We start from the raw sequence: 27932 nt of genomic DNA, 5'->3' as shown, positions 1-27932 counted from the left end.
TATGAAACTTTGGATTTTCAAGTGAAAATTCAGATATGAAATAATCTGGATACCCTTAAAGAACTCAATAAAAACTACACTAGAACATGTATAAAATACAATCGTCTCTTGAAGGGTATTTTATGTTTTGATGAAGAAAATATATAGTGCTTCAGGATTCTTGGGGGCCCCCCTAATCGGGGGGCCCGGGGCACTTGCCCCCTTTGCCCCCCCCCTTAAATCCGGGCCTGGAAAGGGCACAAAATCGAAAAACGGAAGATCTTATAACGTTATTCAATACCATTTCCTCCTCAGCTCCATATTTGCTTTTGTATTATACATATTTATAAAACTGATATCCTTTGATCTTTTCGGTCAATACGTGATGGGAGACGGCGCTGTTCTTCTCTGCATGTCATTGATAGCTAAAAAAAAATGAATATTTGTACATAATTAGATTTGACTCGATCGATCTTTCTTCTAATGAAATGGCACGAATAATCAATCTGGACTTGTCTAAAATTCATGACTGGTCAATGTTAAATTTGTTGCCTCAAAATGCTGTGAAATCACGAGTAATGTTTATTTCACAATCATGTTGTCCGCCTGCTTTGCCTTCTGTTAGACTTGCGTATGATGATCTTGAATATGTCAACAAAATTTACAAATTTAGGTATTGTTATACAAAATAACTTGGAATGGGAAGGACACATCTATTTACAGTGTAGCAAAATCTATGGTAGCCTTCGTTCTCTCAGAATTACTGCTAATATGTTGCCAAGTGCTGTTAAACTTAGAATATTCTACATAGATACGTCATACGTCATGTAAACTTCATTTTAGTCATGTAAATTTAGTGTTATGACGATTTACATGATATATCATGTAAATTTGTGTTATATGTCATGTAAAAACTCAGAGCCCTACTGAATTACATGACATATAATGGAAGTTTACATGATCATTTATGACTTCACATGATATGTCATGTTAACTTCTGTGAAATCCCACGCTCCAATCATGTGCATTATATGTCACAGAAATATGTATACACTATCTTTTCGATCTGTGTAATCACTTCCCAGGTAAACAATAAGCAGTTGAAGTGGCATTTATTTAGCATTATATGTGCCTTTACAGTACACAGATAAAAATAATGATATTTACACGTCATGTAAACTTCATTTTAGTCATGTAAACTAAGTGTTATGATGGTTTACATGATATATCATGTAAATTTTTGTTATATGTCATGTAAATATTCAGAATTATGCTGAATTACATGACATATAATAGGAGTTTACATGATATTTTATGACTTTTACATGAAATATCATGTAAACTTTTAAGATATCCCACGCTCCAATCATGTGCATCATATGTCACACAATTTTACACTCTTTTTTCGATCTGTGTAGGTTATTTAATGCCAATCTGCCTTATATGCGCCATAAGTGCTACTTAAATGCAAGTTTTGGCCCGATATACGGCTGATTAAATGCTTAACCTTCTTGGCCCTCCGATTGTCAAAAATAAAAACAAAAAATTTTCCCCGCTTCATACCCATTCTCCTCCTTTTCTCTTCTCAATTTCTTCTCTCGCTCTCTTGTGCAACTTTTGATACTTGGGGCACGTGATGTAATGTTGTTAGGTTTTTGTTTTGCCAATTTCTCAGAAACCGGGATTTGATCCCTCGACCATCGGTTTGATGAGGTAACAGAACCGCGCTACAGTAAAAGCTATATATTAATCGTGGGAAATGCATCAGGGGAAATTTATTTGCAAAAGGCCTCTTTACTCTCATTGATTATACCTTCGTATCAGGTATCAGAAGGCCGGCTCCAGAGGCACGTTCTCCTCCATTTGGGACATTTGTGCCATCGCCAAAATAACAGCCTATTTCATCATCTACGTGAGGGAAAAGGAAGGAAAAAGGATTTGGATGCGAATAGGGACAGGTAGGGAAATAGGCAAAATACCCTGGAAGAGGGTACTAACGCACAAGCGTACCACAATGGGTTCAAACAGCGCCCTGAAAAGGGCACTGTAATAACGCATAAAGCGAAAGAGAGCCTAGAGCTCTTTACCACAGCGGGTTAAGAACAACAGAATATCCTGAAGATTCAGGTTTCTGAAGTCAGTTTCACTTAATAAGTGTTTACCGAATACTCGGAAACGCAGTTGCGCGAAAACTGGACAGTTACATATCAAATGATACGAAGTTCCATAATCAGATTCACAGCTATCACAGGCAAATGAATCAGTTTGCTGAATATTCGCCATGTGATAGCTGAGACGGCAGTGGCCAGTCAATGCTTTGACCAGCATGCTGCAATTCTGCTTAGACAGATTAGTTAGATACTTCGCCACCCGTAGAGATGGCTCAGCATAATACAATTTGGTTTGACGACATGACTCCAAACTATTCCAATATTGTCTGTGTTGAGTGACAGCCCAGGTGTGAATCTGAAGCTTAATCCAACACTTCGATATCGGAATAGCTGGCCCAGGGCCAATGAAGTCATGTGATGCTCCAGAGCGAGCTAACTCATCAGCCAATTCATTTCCAGCGATGGAAGAATGACCAGGTACCCTCAGAAGGTGAACAGCGTTTGCTGAATTCAGCTCCTCGATTTGAGTTCGACAAGCGATAACTATCTTCGACCTGGAGTTGGCCGAAGCAAGTGCTTTAATAGCAGCCTGGCTATCTGAACAGAAGTATATTACTTTGCTCATTACGTGCTGCTGAAGTGCTGATTGCACTCCGCACATAAGAGCAAAGATTTCGGCCTGAAAAACGGTGCAGTGTCTACCAAGTGAGTAAGACTGATACAGCCTTAGCTCACGAGAATAAACACCAGCACCTGCTCGACCTTCGAGAAGGGAGCCATCAGTGTAACATACGATGCCGTCTGAAATACTTCTTTCCAGATAACCAGATGTCCACTCTTCCCGGGAAGGGAATTTCGTGGAAAATGTCCTATATGGAAAATTACAAGCAATTGTAAGATCACTTGGAGCAATGACAATTTTGTCCCAATTCACCAAAAGTGAAAACAACGAGGTGTGTGTTGATGTGCGGTTCACAGGAGTTTCCTCTAGTAGACCGAGTACCCGTAGACGGTAAGTGCAAGAAAGTGCTTCTTGTTTGAGATGAATGTGTAGTGGGGCAACGTCAAAGAGAACTTCGAGCGCTCTATATTAATCGTGGGAAATGCATCAGGGGAGATTTATTTGCAAAAGGCCTCTTTACTTTCATTGATTATACCTTCGTATGCTACATATGACTAAAAGGATACCCGAATGATGCCGGTCCTACAGCCATGACATATAAATTCGTCTCTCCTAGCAGTTCTGTGACATTAAAGTAGCAGTTCAGCTTATTAAAATATATAGAGCATTTCAAATGCTACGCAACAGCTGTCAGATGTTAAGCAGCAGTTAGATTGCTTATTGAGGGCAGCTTAGCAATCGAACTTCTATTATATAGCAGTAAGCAGGTGGAATGCAGTTTTGAAACTGAAACACTTATCGATATGGTTAAATTTAATACTTTAAAACAAGAATGACCATGGTTTTCATCAGTCAACGAGGTTAAAAATTCTACTGCAAATCATTTTATTACAAAAAATATCATTTAAAGTACCGTCGTGCGGGGCTACTTTTGAAACACGGGGCTACTTTGGACACTTTTGAATATGGATTTTTTGAATTTGAAATATTGTTCAAATCTATTTGATGTCTTTGGGACTATTATGACGCAATATTTTCCCCTTCATTTGGTTGAAATTGTTTTTCAAACAAACCCTTTATTGCTTGTCAGGAGACGAAAAAACATCGAATGAATCATAAAAATATACATAACGTATCAGAACATTTGCTCTGTAAGCATTGTTTCTACAGTTCATAAATTTCAGAGGGTTGCTCAATTCGTGCAAAAAGTATCGACGTAGCATATACAATCGAATATTTGTATCGATACACATTATAAATGACCGTTTAACCTAAATAAAGGATTAATGGCCCCCAGACAGCCTTTAAGTCTATATTAAAATATCGCGCTGCTCATAATACCAAAGGTAGCACAGAACCACCTAAAAACGCATATATTTATTGAAATCATGTATGATATAGTATACAACAGTACTGGTACAAAGTAGTATTTTAAATAAACCCGGAATTTTAACTGCAGCTTTGTTTTAATTATGAATGTCCAAAGTAGCCCCCCTTTGGTTCTATATGAGATGTCTCCGATTGGTGTATGGGCAACTTTTTTGTTTATTGATGGATTTAGTTCAAATTTTGCATGCATCCTACATACATACTCACAATTATTATGTGTAAAAATTGTGGAAATACATTCACTACTCTGGGAGTTATAATGTCATAAAGTTGAAAAACCATTAAAAAGTGTATAAAGAAGCCCCGCACGACGGTAAAAAATCTGAAATTTTAATTTCGGGGTGAAATTGATCAGTCAGTGAAATGTTTTTGTATGTGCTGAAAATAATTTTTCTTTCTGAATTAGCCACTCCGGAATGCGAAAAGCTATGCCAAATTTCTACAAGTCTTCTAAATTTTTAATTATATAAGTTTTGAGTTTATTAAATCTTAAGAAAACGTCTGAAAGTATGCAATTTCCGTACTAAATATGTTATAACTTCCGAAAAAGTACAATTTTTTGCATTAATTTCAATATTCATAGAACATTTGATGACAAAATCAGGTTAAGCGAAAACTTGGCAGCTAGAAACATTCATTCAAATATTGATTACATGTGCGATACAGCTACCCCAGCCAGCAATTTGGTTGCTATATCGAAATTGCAACTGAAATAGTCACACATATATAACACCAAAGAAATCGTATTCAATGCACGAAACAGGCATATACATACTAAAGTGGAGGCCATATCGAAACATATATACGATTACTGCGATTCCATCCAACATAATTTACGATTTCTCGAAAAACTTCTACGATTTCGCCGATTTTATCCGTCCAAATGTACGATTATGCATGATCTTATTACGATTGAGAGTACCAATATACGACTCAAGATTTTCAAATAAAAAAAAAAACAATTGGTGTTCAATGGGAATCGAACTTAGGTCCTTTGATTGAGAACTGCGCGTCATCTCTATTGGCTATATTGCCAAGTTGAAAATAAAGAGTTCAAAGTGAATGGCATGAAACGAATAAAAATTAGCATGACATGGTGAAATTAGTGTGCCAGACTTGTGGTGGGAGCGTTGTTATTGTGCATTGAGTGGCACCAAAAGTGATGCCGTGCAAGAGGCCCGGAATTCACATTGTTGTTGGAAGCTATACATCACTTATTGGAAGTCATCTGCTAGTATATATTTGATTGAAATTATTGCTACCATGGTTGGAATGTGTCAACAACAACAAAAATACAAATTTGTGATGAATCCCTTTTTTTCTTCATCATACAAATATGTAAACAAAACCATTTACGATTTTCAAGATTAAGTTTCGACTATTAAAAGTGCAGTAACAATCATATGCGACTGTAAAAATGAATATACGATTTCTACGATTTCATTTACTTCGTATACGACGCAAGTGTGACGCAAACGATCAATATACAACATTGTTATAGTTGTATACGATTTCACCGATTTTCATTATACCTTTAGGTAGCAAGCTCGATTTAGCAGATTCATATACGATGTGAAGCGACGATTTCCACGATTCAATGAAATCATGTATACGATGCTAGCGAACTTGCAGCTTGACACTTAGAATGTATATTTTTTCACGATTCTATCCGATTTTGTGCGATCTTACCGATAGTATCTCGCACCTTTTATGATCGGAGACGATTATATGAAACAAAATCGCAATTGAAATTTCATTTAGCATGAAATGCGATTTTACGCATTCATTGTCAACAAATATACATACTATTATACAATTCTGATTCAATATATGAAAATATACGATTTTTTCCACACAATGATTTACGATATGTGGTTGGCTGGGACGGTAACAAAAGTTCGAAAGTGTTTTTGAAATTCGCCTGATAGGCAGTTTCGGAAAATATTGAATTTTATACAAAAATATGTGACTAATTGACTGTAAAACATGTAAACTCATCATTCAATAACTCTTGAGCCAGATGATGAACATTTTTTTCAAATTGTTTTAAGTTTAAAGCGTTATTTTCAACAAATAAAAAGAGTCCTCTCGTCGATCAATTTCACTCCACTGATCAATTTCACCCGAAATTACGGTACTGCTTATTTAAATGCTTATTGTTTACCTGGGTTGTCTTACCCCACTTGTCGTACGGTTGTGAGTTTCTTACAATTGCTTCATCGTGAGCAATCGATAGATTACGTGTTGCATTAAATTGCTGCATAAGGTGGATTTTCAGTCTCTCTAGATACCGATCAGGCTAAGGCCGGGGTGGCCTCTGATGTACATACATAGTAGCCGTCTACATTCCACTCGGTTCATGGCTGTTGGTCTCCAGTTCCGCACTTTGCATAGGGTCCGCAGATCGTCCTCCACTTGGTCGACCCACCTAGCTCGCTGCGCACCACGTCTTCTTGTACAGGTCGGATGACTCTCGAGAATCATTTTAGTCGGGTTGCTACCAGACATCCTGATGACGTGACCCATCCACCGTAGCCTCCCGATTTTCGCGGTGTGGACGATGGTTGGTTCTCTCAGCAGCTGATGCAGCTCGTGGTTCATTCGCCTTCTTCATGTCCCGTCTTCCATCTGCACTCCGCCGTAGATGGTACGCAACACCTTCCGTTCGAAAACTCCAAGGGCGCGTTGGTTCTCTGCACGTAGGGTCCATGTTTCGTGCCCATAGAGGACTACCGGTCTAATAAGCTTCTAATGGTTTCGGCTTGCAGTGACCAGAAATAAGCGTTGGTTCTGTTATTTCATCGCCGACGTTTCGATCCTCGGGTTTGGATCTTCTTCAGGGCTCGAAGTTAACCAACTTGTGGAGTGCCGTGTTTGGACGGAGGTATGGCGGGATTTTGATGGAATGGCCTCATTAACAATTTTGTACCCTTGCTAAATTAATGGGAAAATTAATTAATGGGGGTTTTCTACACCGTCCGGAATTCTTGCACTTTAAACGGATGTTTCACCGTCGAAGAAAGGGAGATTACTGCAGGACGAGACGGCCTTAACCCCAACTATCTGTAATTCCCTGTTAAGGTTTCTGTTTAGCAGATTATCCCCCCATGGTTTAGAAAAAAAAAATGTAAGTTTAAACAAATACTGATCTCTTCTCGAACTTGTTTTGGTTTCTGCTCTCGTGAGCTAAAACTTCATTCCCAGTTGTGCATTTGGACGAGTCGGACGTGTGCTCCGTATCTCACCACGCGATAGACCTCGTATAAGTGGAGTTTTTTCCCCCGCAAGTGCGGAAGGTTTTTTATATCGTACGTTTTCCTGCTTGTGCGAAGTGTAGTGTCGCAAGGTGGTATCCAGCGCAACCCGGGAAGCGAGGTGCTTGCATCATCGTACATCAAAGAAGAAGCATCGCATCCAAGAAAGTCATCTTTATCGCCATCATCAGCCCCTCCGTCATCGAAAAGGACGGCGGCGACGGGTGCGAAGGCAGACGCGACGGACAGCTTTACCATCGACCTGCCTGTGATAAATATCTACCTGCTTCGGTCAGATAAGTATCACTCTTTCGATACACTCTTTTGTCCGCCCAATTTGTTTTGATCGCTTTTGTCTATTGTATCCCCAGTCCACATTCGACCACGTGCTTTTTTTGACATCCATAACAGTGGTTCCCAAACAACTGTATACGGGTAAGGGTGTACAAACTGTAAATAACAGAACTTTTTTTTTGTGTTTTTTTTATTAGCTATTTTTTCTTTTTTTTTCAATACCGTTTTTTTTGCATCCTACAGGGTGCGCTAAAATAAACATAAGAATTGAATTCGTATATTATTAGTACAAGTTTTTTTTTTGCTTTATTTTTTTCTATATATTATTAACATTGTTTGGTTTACAAACCAAACAGTTGTTGTCCTAAGGAAGAAAGTGCACTGTTAATACTTTAAGGTTTTTCTCTTCCTCTTTTGCACTTTTGAGTTATTTTCCATAAATTTGTTTCCACATGGACGATTCGATTGGAGGCGAAACGCCTCCCAATGATATCATTGCTCGTACGCGGTTTTATCAGCCATCTTCGCCTGGACCTTGGGTTGTCTATTTCCGGCGCAAATGCAAACCATTGAATATGCTTTCGATTTCTCGAGAGCTGACGCGTAAGTATCCTGGGACCGTTATTCACCAAGTGAAAGCATCCAAGCTGCGTGTTACCGCACCTAGCTATAAAGCAGCAAATGAAATTGCTCAACACGAAGCGTTTACTGTTGAATACGCGGTCTATGTGCCAGCACGAGAAGTGGAGGTGGAGGGGAAGAGCCTCGACGAAATGCTGACATGACATGTGAGGACATCAAGACCGGCTTTGGTCGATTCAAAAACAGGTCAATTCCTGATGTGGCTATCCTAGACTGTAAACGCTTATCTAAGGTTTCCATGGAAGGAAATAAAAAGGTGTACTCGCCTTCAGCGTTTTTTCGAGTGACTTTTCCAGGTTCCGTCCTCCCGGAATTTGTTGTAATTGATGGTGGTTTTTACCCAGTGCATCTTTTTGGGCCGAAGGTTTTTAATTGTACCAAATGCAAGCAGTTTGGTCACAGTGATAGCTTTTGCGACAACAAGCCCCGTTGTGGCAAATGCAACCAAGCTCATTTGGAGGACTCTTGCACACAGGAAGCGGAAACATGTAGCTACTGTGGCGGAGATCCACACGACTTGCGAGTTTGCCCGGCTTACAAAAGACGCATTCGAAATGAGAGTCGCTCTATCATAAAGCGCTCCAAACAGACATATGCGGAGATGGTGAAATCTTTTAAAACACCAGATTCCGTGTCTGAATCAGCTGTCCCAGTTGAAAATCCCTATCAGGAGTTGTCTTCCGATGATCAGGACGATGGCGAAACTGATGAGGGTAGATCTCTTTCGGAGGTACACGCACCTGGAAAAAGGAAGTCATCATCTTCCCCGGGATTGCGCCGAAAGGTCTTTTTAAAGTCTTCCCTCAAAAGTTTGTCTAATGTTAAAGGAGACGGGGTAAACTTAAAAACTCCGAAGAATCAGGTTCCTTCAGCTTCAGATCCATGTTGTAGCAAGAACCTGTCACCCCCGTCTCCGCCTGTTAAATACACTTCAAAGAGAAATAATCGACAAGGTAGCAAGAAAAAAGCTACCAAAGTTCCTCGCAGTTCAAATAAGACTCCTAGACCCAAGCGAGGACTGTTTACTTTTAGGGTTCTCGTGGATCGCTTATATAATGCCCTCAGCCTTCCAGAAACATTTTGAGGCATTATTGATATGTTTATACCTACAGTAGAAGAATATCTTCGGAATCTGACACAATCATGGCCCCTCCTTGCTGCGATCATATCTTTCGATGAATAATTCATCAAGTGAGGTACAAGATATGATCACTGTGCTACAGTGGAACTGTCATAGTCTAAAACCTAAATTAGACCTGTTTAAGTTTTTGATTCACAACTCTGATTGTGATATATTTGCCCTTTGTGAAACATGGCTTTCTTCTGAAGATGAACTCAACTTCCACAATTTTAACATTATACGCCAGGATAGAGATGATCATTATGGGGGAGTTCTTTTGGGGATCAAAAAGACTTACTCATTTTATAGAATTCCAATCGCGACTCATCCTGGCGTAGAAATCGTCGCTTGCCAAATAAACGTAAAGGGTAAAGAACTTTGCGTAGCTTCCGTTTACATTCCTCCAAGAATTTCAATTAACCGCCGTCATCTTTGGAATGCGGTTTCTGCACTATCACATCCAGTTTTAATTCTGGGTGATATGAACGCGCATGGTACAGGGTGGGCGAACCATATGACGATAATAGAGCGGCCGTTTTCTATGATTTGTGCGACGATTTCAATTTGAACATTTTAAATACAGGTGAAGTGACACGTATTGCATCTGACGGCAAAGAAAGTCGTCTCGACCTATCACTGGGGTCAAGTTCACTATCATTCGATTGCTTGTGGAAGGTAATCGAGGATCCTCATGGTAGTGATCACTTACCCATTATAACCACCATAAAGCATAATAGTGAAAGGTCAGACCATCCAATTCAGGTTCCTTTTGACCTCACCAGGAATATCGATTGGCAAAAGTATGCAGAAGCGGTATCTTTTGGCATCGAATCATTCAATCCCCTCCCACCTTTGGATGAGTATCGATTCCTGTCTGAACTGATATATAAGAGTGCATTAGAATCACAAAAACGACGTGTTCCAAGTGCAACCTTCAAAAGAAGACCAGCCACACTAGGCTGGGATGATGATTGCACCCAGTTGTATCTTAAAAAATCTGATGCTTTCAAAACTTTTCGTAGGCACGGTACCTCAGATCTTTATCAAGAGTACGTAAAGCTCGAAAGACAGCTGAGAAACCTGCTGAAAGCGAAGAAGCGTAGTTATTGGCGACACTTCATTGAGGGTCTCTCAAGAGAAACTTCAATGACAACGCTTTGGAGAGTGGCTCGCAACATGCGAAACCGCTCTTCTTCTAATGAGAGTGACGAATACTCCAACCGTTGGATATTCAGCTTCGCGAAAAAGGTCTGCCCAGACTCAGTCCCAGCACAGCCGATTTCTTGGGAAACATTCCCAAGAGACGGTTCTCTGGACAGACCCTTCAGTATGCTGGAACTTTCTATGGCTCTTCTTTCATCAAACAATTCCGCTCCGGGACGCGATATGATCAAGTTCAATCTTCTAAAGAATCTCCCAGATATCGCGAAAAGACGATTACTGGACCTGTTCAACTCTTCCATGGAGAACAACATCGTTCCGCATGAATGGAGACAGGTCAAAGTAATAGCTATTCAAAAGCCTGGTAAACCAGAGTCTGATCATAATTCATACCGCCCAATTGCTATGTTATCATGTTTAAGGAAATTGTTGGAAAAAATGATCCTATCACGACTCGATCATTGGGTCGAATCGAATAACTTGCTTTCAAATACACAGTTCGGGTTTCGCAAGGGCAAAGGAACAAACGATTGTCTAGCGTTGCTTTCAACAGATATTCAACTGGCCTTTGCGGAAAAGGAGCAACTGGCTTCAGTTTTCTTGGATATTAAGGGCGCCTTTGATTCAGTTTCCATAGGAATATTGTCAGAAAAACTGCACAATAGTGGACTTCCAGGAATTTCAAATAATTTCTTGTATAATTTGTTGTCAGAAAAACATATGAGTTTCAATCTCGGACAACTGACAACTGCCAGAATTAGTTACATGGGCCTACCCCAAGGCTCATGTTTAAGTCCCTTGCTTTATAATTTTTACGTGAAAGACATTGATAGTTGCTTGGAAGGACAATGCACGCTAAGACAACTTGCAGATGATGCTGTGGTTTCTCTAAAAGGCCCACATGCAGAAATGTTGCAAAGACCATTGCAAAATTCTCTAAATAATCTGTCAATCTGGGCAAGAGATTTAGGGATCGAGTTTGCTCCGCAAAAAACTCAATTGGTTGTGTTTTCTAGAAAGCGGAACCCAGCCCAACTGAAACTCAATCTTTTGGGAATAGAAATCGACCAGTCTTTGACTTCGAAATACCTTGGGGTCTGGTTTGATTCAAAAGGCACTTGGGGTACCCAAATCAAGTATTTGGTGCAAAAATGTCAACAAAGGATCAATTTTCTACGCACAATTACCGGAACATGGTGGGGTGCTCACCCGGAAGACCTCATAAAACTTTACAAAACGACTATTCTCTCTGTTCTCGAGTATGGCTCTTTCTGCTTCCACTCAGCTGCAAACTGCCACCTAATAAAGTTGGAACGAATTCAATACCGTTGTTTGCGTATTGCTCTCGGCTGTATGCACTCAACGCATAATGCGAGCCTTGAGGTCCTGGCAGGGGTGAAACCTCTCCAGAACCGATTCTGGGAGCTCTCGCTAAGGTTACTTATCAAGTGTGGAGTGAGCAACACACTTGTCATTGAAAACTTCGAAGAAATGCTCAGTCTGAACACTCAATCAAAATTCATGAGAATTTATCTGTTCTACATGTCATCTGACATAAGCCTACCAAGTTATAATCCTCCTCGTGTACACTTCACTAATGACAGTACCTCTGTTAAATACGATCTGTCCATGAAACAAGCTATTCATGGAATACCAGATCAACTTCGATGTATATCTATTCCTCGCATTTTTAACGAAAAGTACCAAAATGTCAATTCCTGTAAGAGATTCTTCACTGATGGGTCTCGCATAAATGGATCCACTGGTTTCGGTGTCTTCAATGAAAATTTCACCGCCTTCCGCAAACTTCAGGAACCTTGTTCGGTTTATGTTGCTGAGCTGGCAGCAATCAATTTCGCTTTGGGGATGATTTCAAACATGCCCGTAGACCATATCTTCATCTTCTCGGATAGCCTTAGTTCGATTGAGGCACTCCGGTCGATGAAACCTGTAAAACATTGATCTTACTTTCTTACAAAAATAAGGGAGCAGATGGGTGCACTGGTCGAAAGATCATACAAGATTACCTTTGTATGGGTCCCCTCACATTGCTCAATTTATGGCAATGAGAAGGCGGACTCTCTCGCAAAGGTGGGCGCACAGGAAGGTGAGATCTATGATAGAAGAATTTCACATGATGAATTTTTCCATTTTGTTCGCCAGAGTTCTCTTCAAAGTTGGCAAAATGATTGGCGAGATGGCCAGCTGGGACGGTGGTTACATTCCATTATTCCTAATGTTTCTTTGCGAGTGTGGTGGTATGGTCTGGATGTAAGTCGCAATTTCATTCGCGTGATGTCAAGACTTATGTCCAACTAGAGTGTCCATTTCCCGGCCAATTTTCGTGTCCCGGGATTCGGGACAAAATACTTAGCTAATCCCGGGAAATCCCGGGATTTTTTAAAATTTCAATAAAACCCCCTGTAAAACCCAGAAAATTGATTTGTTTAACTTTTGTGCAGTTGCAATATTCATTTTAAAAGTTATGGTTATTTCTGTATCCATCACAAGAAGTATTATAAAATGTCTTTACAATGTACTGCACTACTACTTGATGTACAAATGTCAATAACGAAATACATATAAACAATATCGAAATACATATAAAAGTATCAACGTTATGTTCGCCAAGAACAGTCTGTTTTCAACTATTTAGTAGTTAATTTATTGCAAGTAATTTTCTACCGATATCTAATAGTTTAAGAGAAATAATTATCATAATCTGTATTATATCGCTACGAAAGATGTTTGTATTGTTGATATGTATCGTAAAAATCGCACTTCAATATAACTTTAGAGTACCTTTTGAACTCTTAGTTTCCGAATATTTCAATACAAAAGGTTGGACTCTTTTTGCAATTGCGGTTTTCCATAATTTTAGTACTTTTGTACTTGTTATTGAGATTCATTAATTCTCTTCTGAAAAATTCAAATTATTTACATAATATAGTAAAAGTTTGGTCTCAGATTTCCAAAATTATAATGTAATATGGTATGTGGGCTATGTCCAGTTTGTTCTTGCTGCTACTGAATAAGCCAATAAATAGAAAAAGATGAATTCAATGCATAACATGATACCAAGTTTATCATGAATGATAGATTTTTTTTTTTTCAAGTATGACCTAGTGTCCAAAGCCCGATGGTGGTGTGTGAGAAAACCACTCATATTTCGAAAGTGAAAATGGCCAGATAAAGTTTTTGCCTTGATATTTGGCAGTTTTATCTACAAATTGTCTTCATCCCGGGATTCCCGGGATTGTCGGGATTTCTGAAATGATATCCCGGGATTCGGAAAATCCCGAAATCATTCAAATCCCGGGAATTCTTGTCCCGGGATGTCCCGGGAAGGACACTCTATGTCCAACCATTACTCGCTAGACGCGCATTTACACAGGATGAACCTCGCGTTGAGCAATGTTTGTACTAAGTGCGGTTCCGGTTATGATGACATCGACCACGTAGTTTGGCAATGCCCGGATAATGACGCCTCCAGAGCGCTACTATTGGATACCCTTGAGGCCCGAGGTAGACAACCCTTTGTTCTTGTGAGAGATGTGTTGGGGACCCGCGATGTCACATATATGGGATGTATTTTCGACTTTCTTCGCTCTGCTGGTATAAAAGTTTAATTCGCTTGTGTTTTCTTTTCCAGTTTTTTTTTTCTCTGTTTTGTCCTCTTTGTGTTACCAAGCTACTCCTGGCCATCCGGAAGACCAAGGCCCACAACAAGTTGGTACCAACACCACAAGGCACCGAATTCGCTAGCAAGATGCGATTCACCCCCGGATGAGCTGCAGTGAAACCTTTGGCCCAATCCTTACCCTGTCCATCCCTCAAAATGTGACCCTCTAACCTCGAGCTGCCACGAGTACCCTGGCTTCCACCAATTACTAACAGATATCATTAAAAAGTTATTACTCTGTATAATGTATACTATTAAGTACAAAGAAAGATCCTCGGCTCCGTAAAGCGTTATACGCGATTGAGCCCCAAATAAATGAACTAGATAAAAAAAAAAGAGCTAAAACTTCATCGTCTGATAGACACAGATCCATTTTTGGGGTAAAAGATTTGACATAAGCACACTAGCAAAAAGTCATTTTATGTGAAATATTACTTAAATAAAAACCTACATGACTCGGCAAATGTCTCTAGGTATCATTATTATGCATAAATTCAATTTGCCAAGAATTTTTCACGCTCGGAAATTGTTTTCCACCCTACTGTAAACAACACTATTAACTTCCGCCGAAATCTATCAGCCAAGCAAAATCCCCAAAATTGTTTACGATCAACCTTTCTCCGGCAGACAAAGTGTTTCAAGTCAGCAGCCTGTAGAAGCTAGTGCCTCGTCATCATCAATCATCGAGTTTATCGCTTCGTCGTCACCCCCGTCCACCCATTTACTTTCAATTAATACCGTAGGTATTGATCAAATAATTTAGCATAAGGCATTTAAGGGATGACTTTTCGACGGCCACCATCCCAGGCAGCCCCTTGCTTGCGAGTTAACTTCCAGGAAGTTCAACCGTAAACACGTGTGGGGGAAGAAATTGCTCGCTCATCCGAATAATCTTCCCCCAGTCAGTCAGCGGCGATGGTTCAGGCAAGATGAGGAAACCTGATAGGAAGACCGACTTTTCTTCGGTGCTTTAAGGTGGGTGGGAGAGGTGTGACGAATTCCTACGACTACTACAATAAGGCGAAGAAGTTCATGAAAAGTATAGAATCGGAAGGAAGGAAGTGATACGTACGGTAAGGCTGAAAGGATCGAACCCGAACGATGATGTGGCATTTGGCACTTCACGGTGCGGTGAGTATTGGCTTTCGCTTGAGGTGTGGGTGGGGGAGATGACTTTTGCTTTCTATGGTTCAATAGATGGGCAATATTGTGGCTTTCTTCGAAGATGAAGTCAATAAACGATGGTAAAATGATGAAGGATTTGGATATTAATTGATTATGATACTTGGTGAATGGTGTTTGTGTTTGTGCTTAAATAAGGAGAAACTTAATTGAAAACAGATTGAGGATATATTAAGTATCTCACTATGTTTAATTTAATATTTGAAGTTGAAAACAATTATTATAAAACCTCGATTTCATTGAATTGTTAGGAAAACAAGCAGTCTCAGTGCAAATTGCTTAGTAAAACAATGAAAACGAATGATGAGAACCTCTAAAGATTCGACATTTTTAAATCTTCTTTGAACAATTATGAAAAGAACTATTGAGTCTTGACAGACTTTTTCGAGGAATTCTGGTAATCAATTTTCATAAACCTGGTCTAGATCTAATCCAAACCCAATCCAAAGCCAATCCAAAACCAATAAAAAGCCAATTCAAAGCCACTACACAGCCAATTCATATTCAAAACGAATCCAAAGTCATATTAAAGCCAATTCAAATCAAATTCAAAGCGAATTTAAATCCAAAGCCAATTTAACGTCAAACTAAATCCTAACCATATCCTATCCAAAGCCAATTTATAGCAACTCCAAAACCAATCCAAAGTCAACCCAAAGCCAACCCGAATAAAAAATACAGTAGAAAAACGTTGTATTGTAACAGTACTATTTAAAACCATATTTTTACAATAGACACCACTGTAAAAAAAAATACAAAAACAATAAAATGTAATGTAGACACCATACAGTAAATTGTAAATAAGATTTTTACAATATACTATACGGGTTGTTAAGTATCGTAACAATATAAAAAATATTTTTCTCCATATATATATTTTTTTTTGCAAAACCATACATTATATTGTAAATGAATTGTTATAAATACTGATACGTGGGTTTTAATAAACCGTACATTGTATGGTACACGTATGGTTTCAAACAATAAAATGTACCTTAAATATATTGTTTTTAATTGTAATTGCACAGTTCAGTCGCTGTCGTCGTTGTGCACGGACGTACGCAATTGTGTTCTCTTCTAGTCGGTTTCTTTTTTCTGCCAGCTTACGCTGTGCGCGCGTTTTGTTTCTCGGTCGTTCACTTTTGCTACACTTCTCGCCGGTGCTATCTGTGCAGTTGGAATGGCATCAAATCGATACGCGAAATGACTGTTAATGTGATCAATACCGTCCAGTTTCGTTTTCCGCCGGGTAGTCCACCACCAACATGGGCGGAAATTGCAACGTTCTTGCAGCAGCTGGACATGGATTTAATGATGGTGGAATCCACCTAAAAAACAGCCCAGGATCGATCGCTGTTTGTTAAATTTAAGTCCCTGGAGGCAATGAACGAGTCGTTGCATAAAAACACGGAGCCCCGGCAATTCGCATATGCATATGGAAAGTCAGTAGAAGTAAGAATGTCGATCGCGGGCGCTAACATTCAGTACGTCCGTGTATTCGACCTACCACCGGAACTGCTGGATGATAGTTTGTCTTCGATACTCGGAGAGTTCGGAAGAGTGGAAAATGTGGTACGTGAAAAATTTCCGGCAGGCCTGGGCCTCGATCACGTTTACTCCGGAGTAAGAGGGGTATACATGGACGTGGCAAAGAAGATTCCACCATCGATAAGTGTCGACGGTAGAACTGGACGAATTTTTTACGAAGCTTTGAAGGACACTTGCTTTCTGTGTCAGGAATTGGGGCACCGGAGAAACTCATGCCCCCAGCGGCAGAGTCGGAACAAGAAGAAGAGTAAATCGCAAGTAACCTCTGGGCCCAGCTCGTATGCTGACATCGTCTCAGGAAAGGAAACGGTTGCAGAGAAACAGACGAACTTGGAAGTACTGGATGAGGATATCATTGAAGTTCTGGAGGAAAACGAAGACGAGGAATATATCGATCAGACGACGGAGGTGCCAGCAGTGGCGCAGGTGAAGCAAACCGTGGATGGTGTACGTGAGGAATCTGAAAATGAACAGCGGCGTAAGAAAGGATTGGAAACATTGGAGGAGGTGGCCAAGGCTATCCATGAAGCGGTGCTGAACTCACAAGCCAGCCAACGGCGAGCCCAATTCGCGGCTTCAGGCTCTGGTTCAGGTTCCAGTTCTGGTTCCGGACCAAGAATGAAAGTGCCGCGTAGGACTCGCTATTGATTATGTTTCTATAGCTTTTAGAATAACAAATTTATATTGTTGACCAAGATTTGCGGCTCTGTAGAGTTTTTTAGTAAACAATCGAGCCTATACAAATAAACAAATTGAATAAATAAAATAAATTGTAATTGCACTACTGGTTATACATTTAATTAAATGGTTTTGGATTGATTCTCTTTTGTTATGTTGTATTATTTTACATCACATAAACCATATAATGTTATATTAGGGGGATTCACTTAACAGCGTAAACTGATTAAACTGAATAAACGTCGTGATCACCAAGGCAATCTTTGATTATTTCATTCGCAAAATCATGAAAAATTTCAAATAACTTGACACGAATGCCACAATAATGGTAAAGTGTCGTTAATAAATAGTAATACTAATTTCAAATAAGCAGAAAATCATGGCTTACACAGCAATTTAATCTGTTTAGTGAGTACCCCTATTATCTTGTCATTTTCCTCCTGTTAATGGCATCTTAGGCTTACTAGCATTTTGAGAATGCGCTTTGGGAATTCTCCAGAGCGTTTTGGATAACCCTTCATATATTGGATCGCCCACGTCTAAGTCTGAGGTCTGAGTAGCCTCTGATTGCATTAACAGTTGAAGCTTAGGCTCCCATGCCCCACCAGCCAGATAACCGGGTTTCGCAAACTAAGCATTATTTGTGGCAACACTTTGAGCGGCATGATGGAACTATGCCGAGCGCGCTAAGTATCATTAGACCACTAATGTTGTTACATGAAGTGGGTGACGAGGTACATAAGTATCACTACAGCGTGCTTAACCGTTATTGCAATATTGAGGCTCCAGTTTGACTAAAGTTTGAAATATATAACAACTCATGAGAAAACTGTCAAGTTTGATTCAAATATAAGTTAGGTTAAAAAGCGAACCCGCAGACGAACTTATATCAGAAATCGTTTCAGTGTTCAGTCCAGTCCATATGTTGAAGATGGCTCTACGTCAAAGATAAATCGCATTTGATTCGGTTGTGGTAGAAGGCAAGTTCACATGAGAGAAGGGGAGAAAATTCCCCTAAACGCAAATACAGCAAGAGCTGCAAAATGATTGACGGTTATCTGACCTACATTCGTATTCCTCTCGTCGCACTTAACATACCTAGCCCGCCATATCTCGTGGATCTGCTGTCCTGGCCTACCACTTATTTAAACATTTAATTGATTTTAAATAGATGTTTCAACTTATTCACTTTTTTCTCTTTTTTTTTGCAACAAAAAAGTCACGAACATCAACAAAACAAAGCACGGAAAAATCCAAAACTGAATAAATAATTAAAAATGCGCGGAAAAACAATATTTCGGAATAGTGAATGGTTCAAACGTAAGAAAAACAGTATAATATATTGTTACATAAAGATCGGATGTAAATGTATAGTAGCTACAATATGCACAGCTTTTGGCGAACCATTCCATTACAATACACTATATTGTAGCTGGTACACTGTGGGAACGTTCAAAAATTACGTCCAACATTTGGGGGAGTGGGGGGGGGGGTCTAGAAAAGTGTGACAGTATGTGTATTAGGTATAGGAAAATAGCGTGACAGAGGTGGGAGGGGGGTCTAGAAATCCCGAAAAACGATGGACGTAATATTTGAATCTTCCCTGTATGTTACAGGAATAGTTTTCACCAAATACCCTATGGTTAGCTTTTATCCGGGAATCCTAAGCCAATCCAAAACCAAGTCATTCCAAATTTAAAATCAATTCAAAGCCATATAAAAGCCAGTTCAAAGCAAATTTAAAGCTAATCCAGAACCAATCCAAAGCCACTCCAGAGCCAAATTCAACGCGAATCCAAGCCAAGTCAAAGATAATCCATACCCATTCCAAAGCCAATTCATATCCATTCCAAAACTTATCCATATTCTATCCGAAACCAATCAAATGTCACAGCAGAGTCAACCCAAAGCCAACCTTAAGACAATCTTATGATTTTCGTCTACGCAGTCTTTATCAAATCAAACGAAATTTAAGCTATTTGTCCGGCATTTCGTCTCCAAAGTCAATCTTATGCCAATCCGAACCAATCCAAAGCTTATAGTACGCCATTCCAGAGTCATTTAGGAGCCAATTCAATGTGAAACCATATCAAAGTCAATCAAAGTCCACTCAAATCTAATTTAGAGCCATTCCAGATCAGATCCAAAACCAATCAAATGTCAATCCTAAGCCTAATAAGAGCAAATTCAATGCCAATTGTATATCAATCCAGTGCCATTTCAAAGACAGCCCAAAGCCACTCCAGAGCCAATCTAATGTCAACCAGAAGCCAATATAATGCCCATCAAAACCAATGCACAGCTACTCCTTAGCCGCAATCATTTCCAAAGCCACTCCAAAGCCAACCTAAAGGCAAATCAGAGCCAATCTAATGCCAATACAAAGTTAATACAAATCCAATCGAAAGCGAATCTTAAGCCATTTCACAGCCAACCCAAATCCAATAATTCAAAGCCAATCCAAAGTCATTCCAAAGATAATCTAAAGCCAATCCAAAGCTTATATTATGCCAATCAAAGGCCCCTCCAAATACAATCTAAAATCATCGCAAAAACAATCTGAAGCCGACTTTGAGTCTATCCAAAGCCAATATAAATTCAATTCAATCTCAAACCAAATCCAATATAAACACATTCCAAAGCCAATCTAAATTCAATTCAATGACAATCCACAGAAAATTTAGTAACGATCTAATGTCAACCCAAAGCTAATTCTAAGCTAATTCAAAACAAATTCAAAGTCAATCCAAAGCCAATCCTAAGATATTCTACAGGTAATCTAAAAACTATCCTATGCCTATCCAGAGGCAATGCACAACTAATCCAAATACAATCTTAAGCCAATCCAAAGCTAATCCAGAGGCACTCTGCAGCCAATCTATAGACAATCCTATTCTAATGCAAATCTAATCCAAAGCTGTATCAAAATCAATCAAAAGGTAATTCAAAACCAATCCAATGCCAATCAAAAGCCAGTTTAAAGCCAGTTCAAAACCAATTCAAAGCCAATCAATACCCTATCCAAATCCGATCCAAACATTATCCAAAACTAATTCAAAGCCAATCCAAAGCCCATCCAAAGCCCATCCAAAGCCCATCCAAAGCCAATTCATATCCTATTTAAAGCCAATCTAAAGCCAATCCAATGCCAATCCAGAGCTATTTCACCGACAATCCGAAGTTTATTCTATGCCAATGCAAATCAAAGCTTATCCAAATCCAATCCAAAACTAAAGAAAATTAATCTAAACCCAATTCAAATCCAATCCAAAGTTATCCCGAGGCCAATTTGAAGCCAATCTTTTAAAAAAATCGTGTATGTACTGATCAGATCAAAACACTTAGAAGCAGGCTCTGTTCCAGTGATGAATTTCTCGTTTGACGAGAAGTTTCCACCGAATGGAGCGGGAATCGAACCCACACTCCGAGGCGTACGATACGCCTAGACGACTGCCGCCGCTAACCGCACGGCCACGAAGCCCACTACATATATTCAAAACAAAGCATCATGCTCAAATTTGTTACTTTCAACCATCTGTTAACGACGCAACGCAAGCATTCTCTTCAATCTCATTGTAGCATCATTTTCCAATCTCCAACTTTTGAACTTGTTCGCTTCATTGAGTTGAATAAGCAATTTGTCATCTAAACAAGCACTCGAAACCTCGAATAATATGGAGGAAAATTGAGTCAAAATGTTTTCCGAAAAAGTTTCCCTCTCAACAATCGTTACCGAAGAAGGATGAGGGTGAATGGTGATGGTAGCGGAAAAATCAGTAACAGGGAAGAACTTCTTGGAAGCGGGCAACATCAGCATGACTTCTTCTCTCGGATGAAACAGATGAGATAAGCCAAAAGTGAAAGCAAAAGTAGCGGGAAAAGAATAAAAGTTATCCAAATACCGTAATTGAATAGACTACAGTTCCAAAAGATTCCTTCCGACGAGTGCCTTTCACGGACTGTCTCTCGGAACGCCAGACTGATAAGAGTGATCCTACTTGCGGACTTGTTTCTCTTCTCTTCTGCTGGCTGCCCCTGCTACCGAGCGTGTGATGACAAATAAGGCAAATTGTTTTGCTTCATTTCCTCCCCAGAATGGAGAAACTTGTTACCATTATCGTTATATCGACATTATCATTAACATCGTCATTAGGTGAGCGCTTTTGAACTTCTCGAGAGTTCATTCTGGCATGGTGCTACCGTGAACTTTCCCCAGTGGAGCTATTCCTGAAGGGAACCTTTTGTCGCCTGCCTAATTGTTTGTTTATTCTGTCATTTCGTTTTATTTGATTAATAATTTTCTACCTGAATTGCGTTAGCAGACGTTGTTTGCTGACTGGTCGTTTATTATTGACACCTATTGTAAGCATTGAAATAGATTTTCGGAGGGGGCCGCGAGTTCTTTTAATATGTTTGTGTTCCACTTGTTTATAATATCAGTATTCGTGATCAGTATTCGGATTCAAATTGTTATTGTAATACTCGTTTTCGTCAGTGGAGTCATATATGAACTCATTGGCCCAAAAGGGTTAATCCCAACTATAGGAGCAAAGGTATTTAAACTTGCTGCTTTTAATTGTTGGTGTGCAACTTGTTGCGTTACTCATTGTTATTTTAACAATCCAAAAAAGATGTTGAATTTTTTGATTAATTTTCAACATGACGATTATTAATAGACCCCCTCTACTACAATTTACACCTGCTAACGAATGCTTATTTTCTCGTCTCTTTCCCCTCGCCACCACAGTTACTACGCATCGACACTTTTCGGGCCGATCCAGCAACAGCCCTCGTCCCAGCCCCGGCCCATGAAGCGACAACGATTGATGCCACCGAGCCGGCTGCCTTTGACAAGCAAAATGAATGGTGCCGGAATGTTGGCCGCAGCAGGGCCTCAGGTAGGCCAACAGCAATCACAGCACCCCACACAGCAGCAGCTTCAGCTGGCAGCCGTGGCAGCAACAAGTCCTTCGGCAGCAGCCGCAGCAGCGGTGGCCGCCGGGCTAGGGAGCTACTACGGTAACGGGAACGGATCATTAGTCGTGAATGGGCTGAGCAATGGGTGCCTCACCAGCAATGGATACATAAACAACAATAGCTACCTGCTGAATGGGGACGTCAATGGAAGCATGTCCAGCTACACCAATGGGCAGCACGTCGTTGGACCGTTTAAAGTATACAGTAAGTTTATTGAGCTATTTAGATTTTCAGAACTGTCATATTCTTCGATTAAACTTAAACCACATAGGGTGTCGAACCATTCAAGCAGAGGCTAGTGTTTTACACCGTTTTTCTCTATAAGTCAGATAATTTCATACCAATTGGCTTCTTTAGTGGTGTTGAGATAATTCCATATTCACAATCTACATGCCAAACTGAGCCGAAATCCAAATTTTCATGAACTTTGATGCCCGGGAACCTATTTAAACATCGATTTAAGGTGAAACGGGACGCCGTGTTATTTTTCCTATCTTACCTCTCTTTCTAACAATTTGCCTCGCGATTTTGAAGATGGTAATCTCGAGTTCTATCGCACTGAAGATGCTGAAAAGCAATCAGCATATGCACTCCAAGTGAGCATACACAGTGATAGGTTTTTGTTGCAAAATATGAAGTAGAATCTGAGATTACCATCTTAGTAGCAACAGAGCAATAGCGGATATTTCCCCGATCGTCCCGTCCGCCCTTAAAGTTTGTATGGGAGCGATTTGTCGAATCACCCCTCGTCGCATTTCGTACTGGGCGGAGCTGTCAAGCAATTGCCCAGCTGTCAAAAGGTGATTTCAAAAAATCTTTTTGTAATTGAATTTAGGTATCAAAATAAAGTTTTAAAAATATTAAAAAATCATACTGGCTTAAAAAAAGGTGTTCTTTCGAATAAAATAAAAAAATCAATATATTATTCTTAATTTAAAAACCCAATTGACATGAACTTTTATACACGGTTAGATACTACACCCCCTATTTTGCACTAGTTACTTATCTGCAATAACTTGGTAAATTTTCAACTGGCTGAGATACTCCATTTATTTTCAAATTGCAATAAGGCAGCTCATACATTTTTTTTTATCAATAACGGCGCCGGCCAAGTCCTTACAGTCGGTTGAGAAGACAAAGGAATGTTAGAATGATGGTTGTTGTTACTACAGACAGAGAGCACTCTGCGTTACCCTAATGAGCGTGGAACCTTCTGACTTCAGCTAGATTGAGGAGGTACGTCCCGAGCGTCTGTTCACCAAGGACGTGCGGCTTAAACAGCGTCTGTTCTGACATCCAGTGGCTGAGAATTAAATGCTCCTCCCCCGGAAGCTATACCAAAGGTGACAAGCCCCACCACGGGGGATGGGGGACCTTAGGCCAACAACCTTACTTACCTTACCGATCAGGATAAGGCCTGTACATAGTAGCCGTCTCCATTCCACTCGGTCCATGGCTGTTTGTCTCCAGTTCCGCACACTGCGTAGGGTCCGCAGATCGTCCTCCACTTGGTCGACCCACCTAGCTCACTGCGCACCACGTCTTCTTGTACCGGTCAGATGACTCTCGAGAACCATTTCAGTCGGGTTGCTATCCGACATCCTGATGATATGACCCGTCCACCGTAGCCTCCCGATTATCGCGGTGTAGACGATGGTTGGTTCGCTCAGCAGCTGATGCAGCTCGTGGTTCATTCGCCTTCTCCAAGGCCCGTCTTCTATTTGCACCCCGCCGTAGATGGTACGCAACACCTTTCGTTCGAAATATCCAAGAACGTGTTGGTCCTCTGCACGTAGGGTCCAGGCTTCGTGCCCATAGAGGACTACCGGTGTAATCAGCGTTGTGTAGATAGTTCGCCTGGGTTCACTCTTCAGTCGGATGTACGTTTCCGCCATCGCCTCAAATTTTCGAGCAATAATATCACTATCATCAGCGAAACCAAGCAGCTGAACGAACTTCGTGAAAATCGTACCACTCGTGTTTATCCCCGCTCTCCTAATTACATCCTCTAAAGCAATATGGAACAGCAAGCACGAAAGACCATCACCTAGCCGTATCCCCCTGCGAGATTCGAAAGGACTCGAGAGTGTCCCTGATACTCGAACTACGCACATCACTCGGTCCATCGTCGCCTTGATCAATCGTATCAGTTTATCCGGGAATCCGTATTCGTGCATTATCTGCCATAGCTGTTCCTGATCGATTGTGACAAACTATGATTGGAAATCGATGAACAAGTTATGTGTGAGCACGTTGTATTCGCGGCATTTCTGCAACACTTGGCGGATGGCGAACATCTGGTCCGTTGTAGCGCGTTCACCCATGAATCCAGCCTGATATTGCCCCACGAACTCTCTTGCAATCGGTGATAAACGACGGCATAAAATTTGAGAGAGTACCTTGTAGGCAGCACTCAGTAGTGTGATCGCGCGATAGTTCCCGCAATCCAACGTGTCGCCCTTTTGTAGATGGGGCACACGATACCTTCCATCCACTCCTCCGGTTATACTTTCTACTCTCAAATCTTGTTAAAGACCCAGTGTAGTGCTCTCACCAGTGCTTCTCCACCGTATTTTAGTAACTCGCTTGGTAGTTGATCTGCTCCAGCGGCTTTGTTCTTTTTCAACTGGCTAACCGCCTCTTCTATATGCCGGGGCCCGTGGCGTAGTTGGTCACACGTTCGCTTCATATGCGGATGGTCATGGGTTTGATTCCCAGCCCCGGCACTTGCAATTTTTCGTCAGTTACTTTTCCCCCGAGAGCAACTGACACTGACCCTCTTCTGAGCCCCATGGCTCAAACGGACCCGGATACCTGGACATCGGCGAACTGCTACTCACAATGGACCCCCAATCGGACTGGAAAGGAACAACGGCCATCCATCATCATCCTTGTGCTCATCATTCTACTAGGTATAAAGTAAAAAAAGTGAAAGCAGCAGAAAGGCAACCAGTTCGATAAAGTACAATAGAATCTAGGCGCTGTATATAATGTAAGTGCAGCTGTCAATTGAAGTTGCTCACGTAGTGCCCCAGTGGACAATAGAGCTGTAAATTAGGTTAAGTGATTAGGAATTAAAAAAAAAACCGCCTCTTTAATATCATGGAGGTTAGGGGCTGGAAATCTTTCGTCCTGCGCACGTACTCCCTAGATCTGTAACCACACCACCTTCGGTACTTGCAACGTCGCCATTGAGGTGCTCATCGTATTGCTGTCACCACCTCTCGACCACCTCACGCTCGCTCGTGAGAATATTCCCGTGATTATCTCGGCACATGTCGGCTTGTGGCACAAGGCCTCTGCGCGAGCGGTTCAGCTTCTCGTAGAACTTTCGTGTGTCCTTAGCGCGGTACAGCTATGGTACAGCTCTTCCATCGCTTCGCGATCTCGTTCTTCCTCCTAGCGCTTCTTCATCCGGAGGACTGAGTTCCGCCTGTTTCGCGCCTGTCTGTAACATACCTCATTCGCTCTCGTACGGTGTTACAGCATTCTCGCCCATGCTGCATCCTTATCGTTTTTCAACTGTTCACATTCGCCGTCATACCAGTCGACGGGCTTGGTGGTCTAGTGGCTACCGCTTCTGATTCGTATGCAGAAGGTCATAGGTTCAATCCCTGGCCCGTCCTTTTCATCCTACTTTGTATCTTTCTATCCACTTTCTCTCGCTCTCTCTTCTCTACATATACAACTCATGTATATTCATATGTTCATAGCCATCGCTAGAACCAGAAACGAATTGAAAAAAAAAAAGTCGTTTCCCTCCCTTCCAACTTCCACTCACAGCACAGTGTATATATAACGCCTATAAGTTATGCAACCAAAACGTGCTGTGCCGCATGACCTTATTCACCTTATTCACCACACAATCTATCACGAACACTATAAATAACCCCTATCCATGGATCGCATCACCGACCCAACGGTGACTCCCAGATCTCCCATCCTTTCCGTCTAACAAATACCCCAGTCCGTGCGGGTTGTGGGGACGCAGAGTGCTCTCGGTCTCTAGTAGCAACAACCAGTACACTTTAACATTCCTTTCCCTTCCCAGCTGACTATAAGGACTTGGCCGGCGCCGTTATTGATCAAATATGCATGAGCTGCTCAAATTGCACTTTGAGAATAAGTGGAATGTCCCAGCCCCTTATTCAGTTGGATCTCAGTGCAATTGGTACCAGTTCAGATCAATCACGGAAGAGCAACCATTGACATGTATAGTCAGAATTGATCGTTGATCGTATCGTTCACATTCGCCGTCATACCAGTCGTTTCTGTGATTCGGTGTCGCGGAGACTAGTGCTGTAGCTGAGGTACTACCTATGACGCATCGGATGTCCCTTCAGCCATCTTCAAGTGTTGCTGCGTCAAGCTGCTCTTCCGTTGGTAGGGTCACTGCTAGCTGCTGCGCGTAGTCTTGAACCACTTCTACTTTATGCAGCTGCTCGATGTTGAGCCGCGGCGTTCGACTTCGACGCGTGGTGATAACTGTCGAAAGTTTTGAGCGCATGCATACAGCGACTAAGTAGTGATCCGAATCTATATGCGCACTGCGTTATGTGCGGCCATTGATTATATCCGAGAAGAATTTACCGTCGATTAGAACGTGGTCGATTTGGTTTTCTGTTTGATGGTCGGGTGATCTCCAGGTGGCTTTGTGGATATCTTTGCGGGGGAGGAAGGTGCTTCGGACTACCATACCACGGGAGGCTGCAAAGTTTACGCATCGCTGGCCGTTATCATTCGATACGGCGTGCAGGCTGTTTCGCCCGATTACCGGTCTGTACATTTCCTCCCTTCCTACCTGCGCGTTCATGTCGCCGACAACGATTTTCACGTCACGTGGCGAGCAAGCATCGTATGTTTGCTCTAACTGCGCGTAGAACGCTTCTTTCTCGTCATTAGGTGTCCCTTCGTGTGGGCAGTGGGCGTTAATGATGCTGTAGCTGAAGAAACGGCCCTTAACTCTCAAAATGCAAATCCTTGCGTTGATCGGCTGCCACCCGATCACACGTTGTCGCATCTTGCCCAACACTATAAATCCTGTTCCCAGTTCATTGGTGGTGCCACAGCTTTGGTAGAAGGTTGCCGCTCGATGCCCGCTTTTCCACACTTTCTGTCCAGTCCAACAAAGTTCCTGCAACGCCACGATGTCGAAGTTGCGGGGATGTAGTTCGTCGTAGATTATCCTGTCACATCCTGCGAAACCTAGTGACTTGCAATTCCATGTTCCAAGTTTCCAATCGTAGTCCTTATTTCGTCGCGTGGGTCTTTGCCGATTGTATCGAGTCGTATT

General features: G+C 41.2%; 1 protein-coding gene across 2 annotated transcripts in view; it reads left to right on the top strand.

The window, feature by feature from the left end:
- LOC109622194 (uncharacterized) overlaps positions 1-27932 on the top strand; it is a 302271-nt gene that overhangs the window by 207779 nt on the left and 66560 nt on the right. For both annotated transcript variants that reach the window (XM_062852346.1, XM_062852347.1), the window contains one exon: positions 22410-22843. In XM_062852346.1, coding sequence (XP_062708330.1) covers positions 22410-22843 — 434 coding nt within the window. The remainder of the gene's footprint in view (positions 1-22409; positions 22844-27932) is intronic.

Source organism: Aedes albopictus, chromosome 2, assembly GCF_035046485.1.
Source record: "Aedes albopictus strain Foshan chromosome 2, AalbF5, whole genome shotgun sequence".
NCBI lineage: Eukaryota > Metazoa > Arthropoda > Insecta > Diptera > Culicidae > Aedes > Aedes albopictus.
This window is presented reverse-complemented; position numbering and strand designations above follow the sequence as displayed.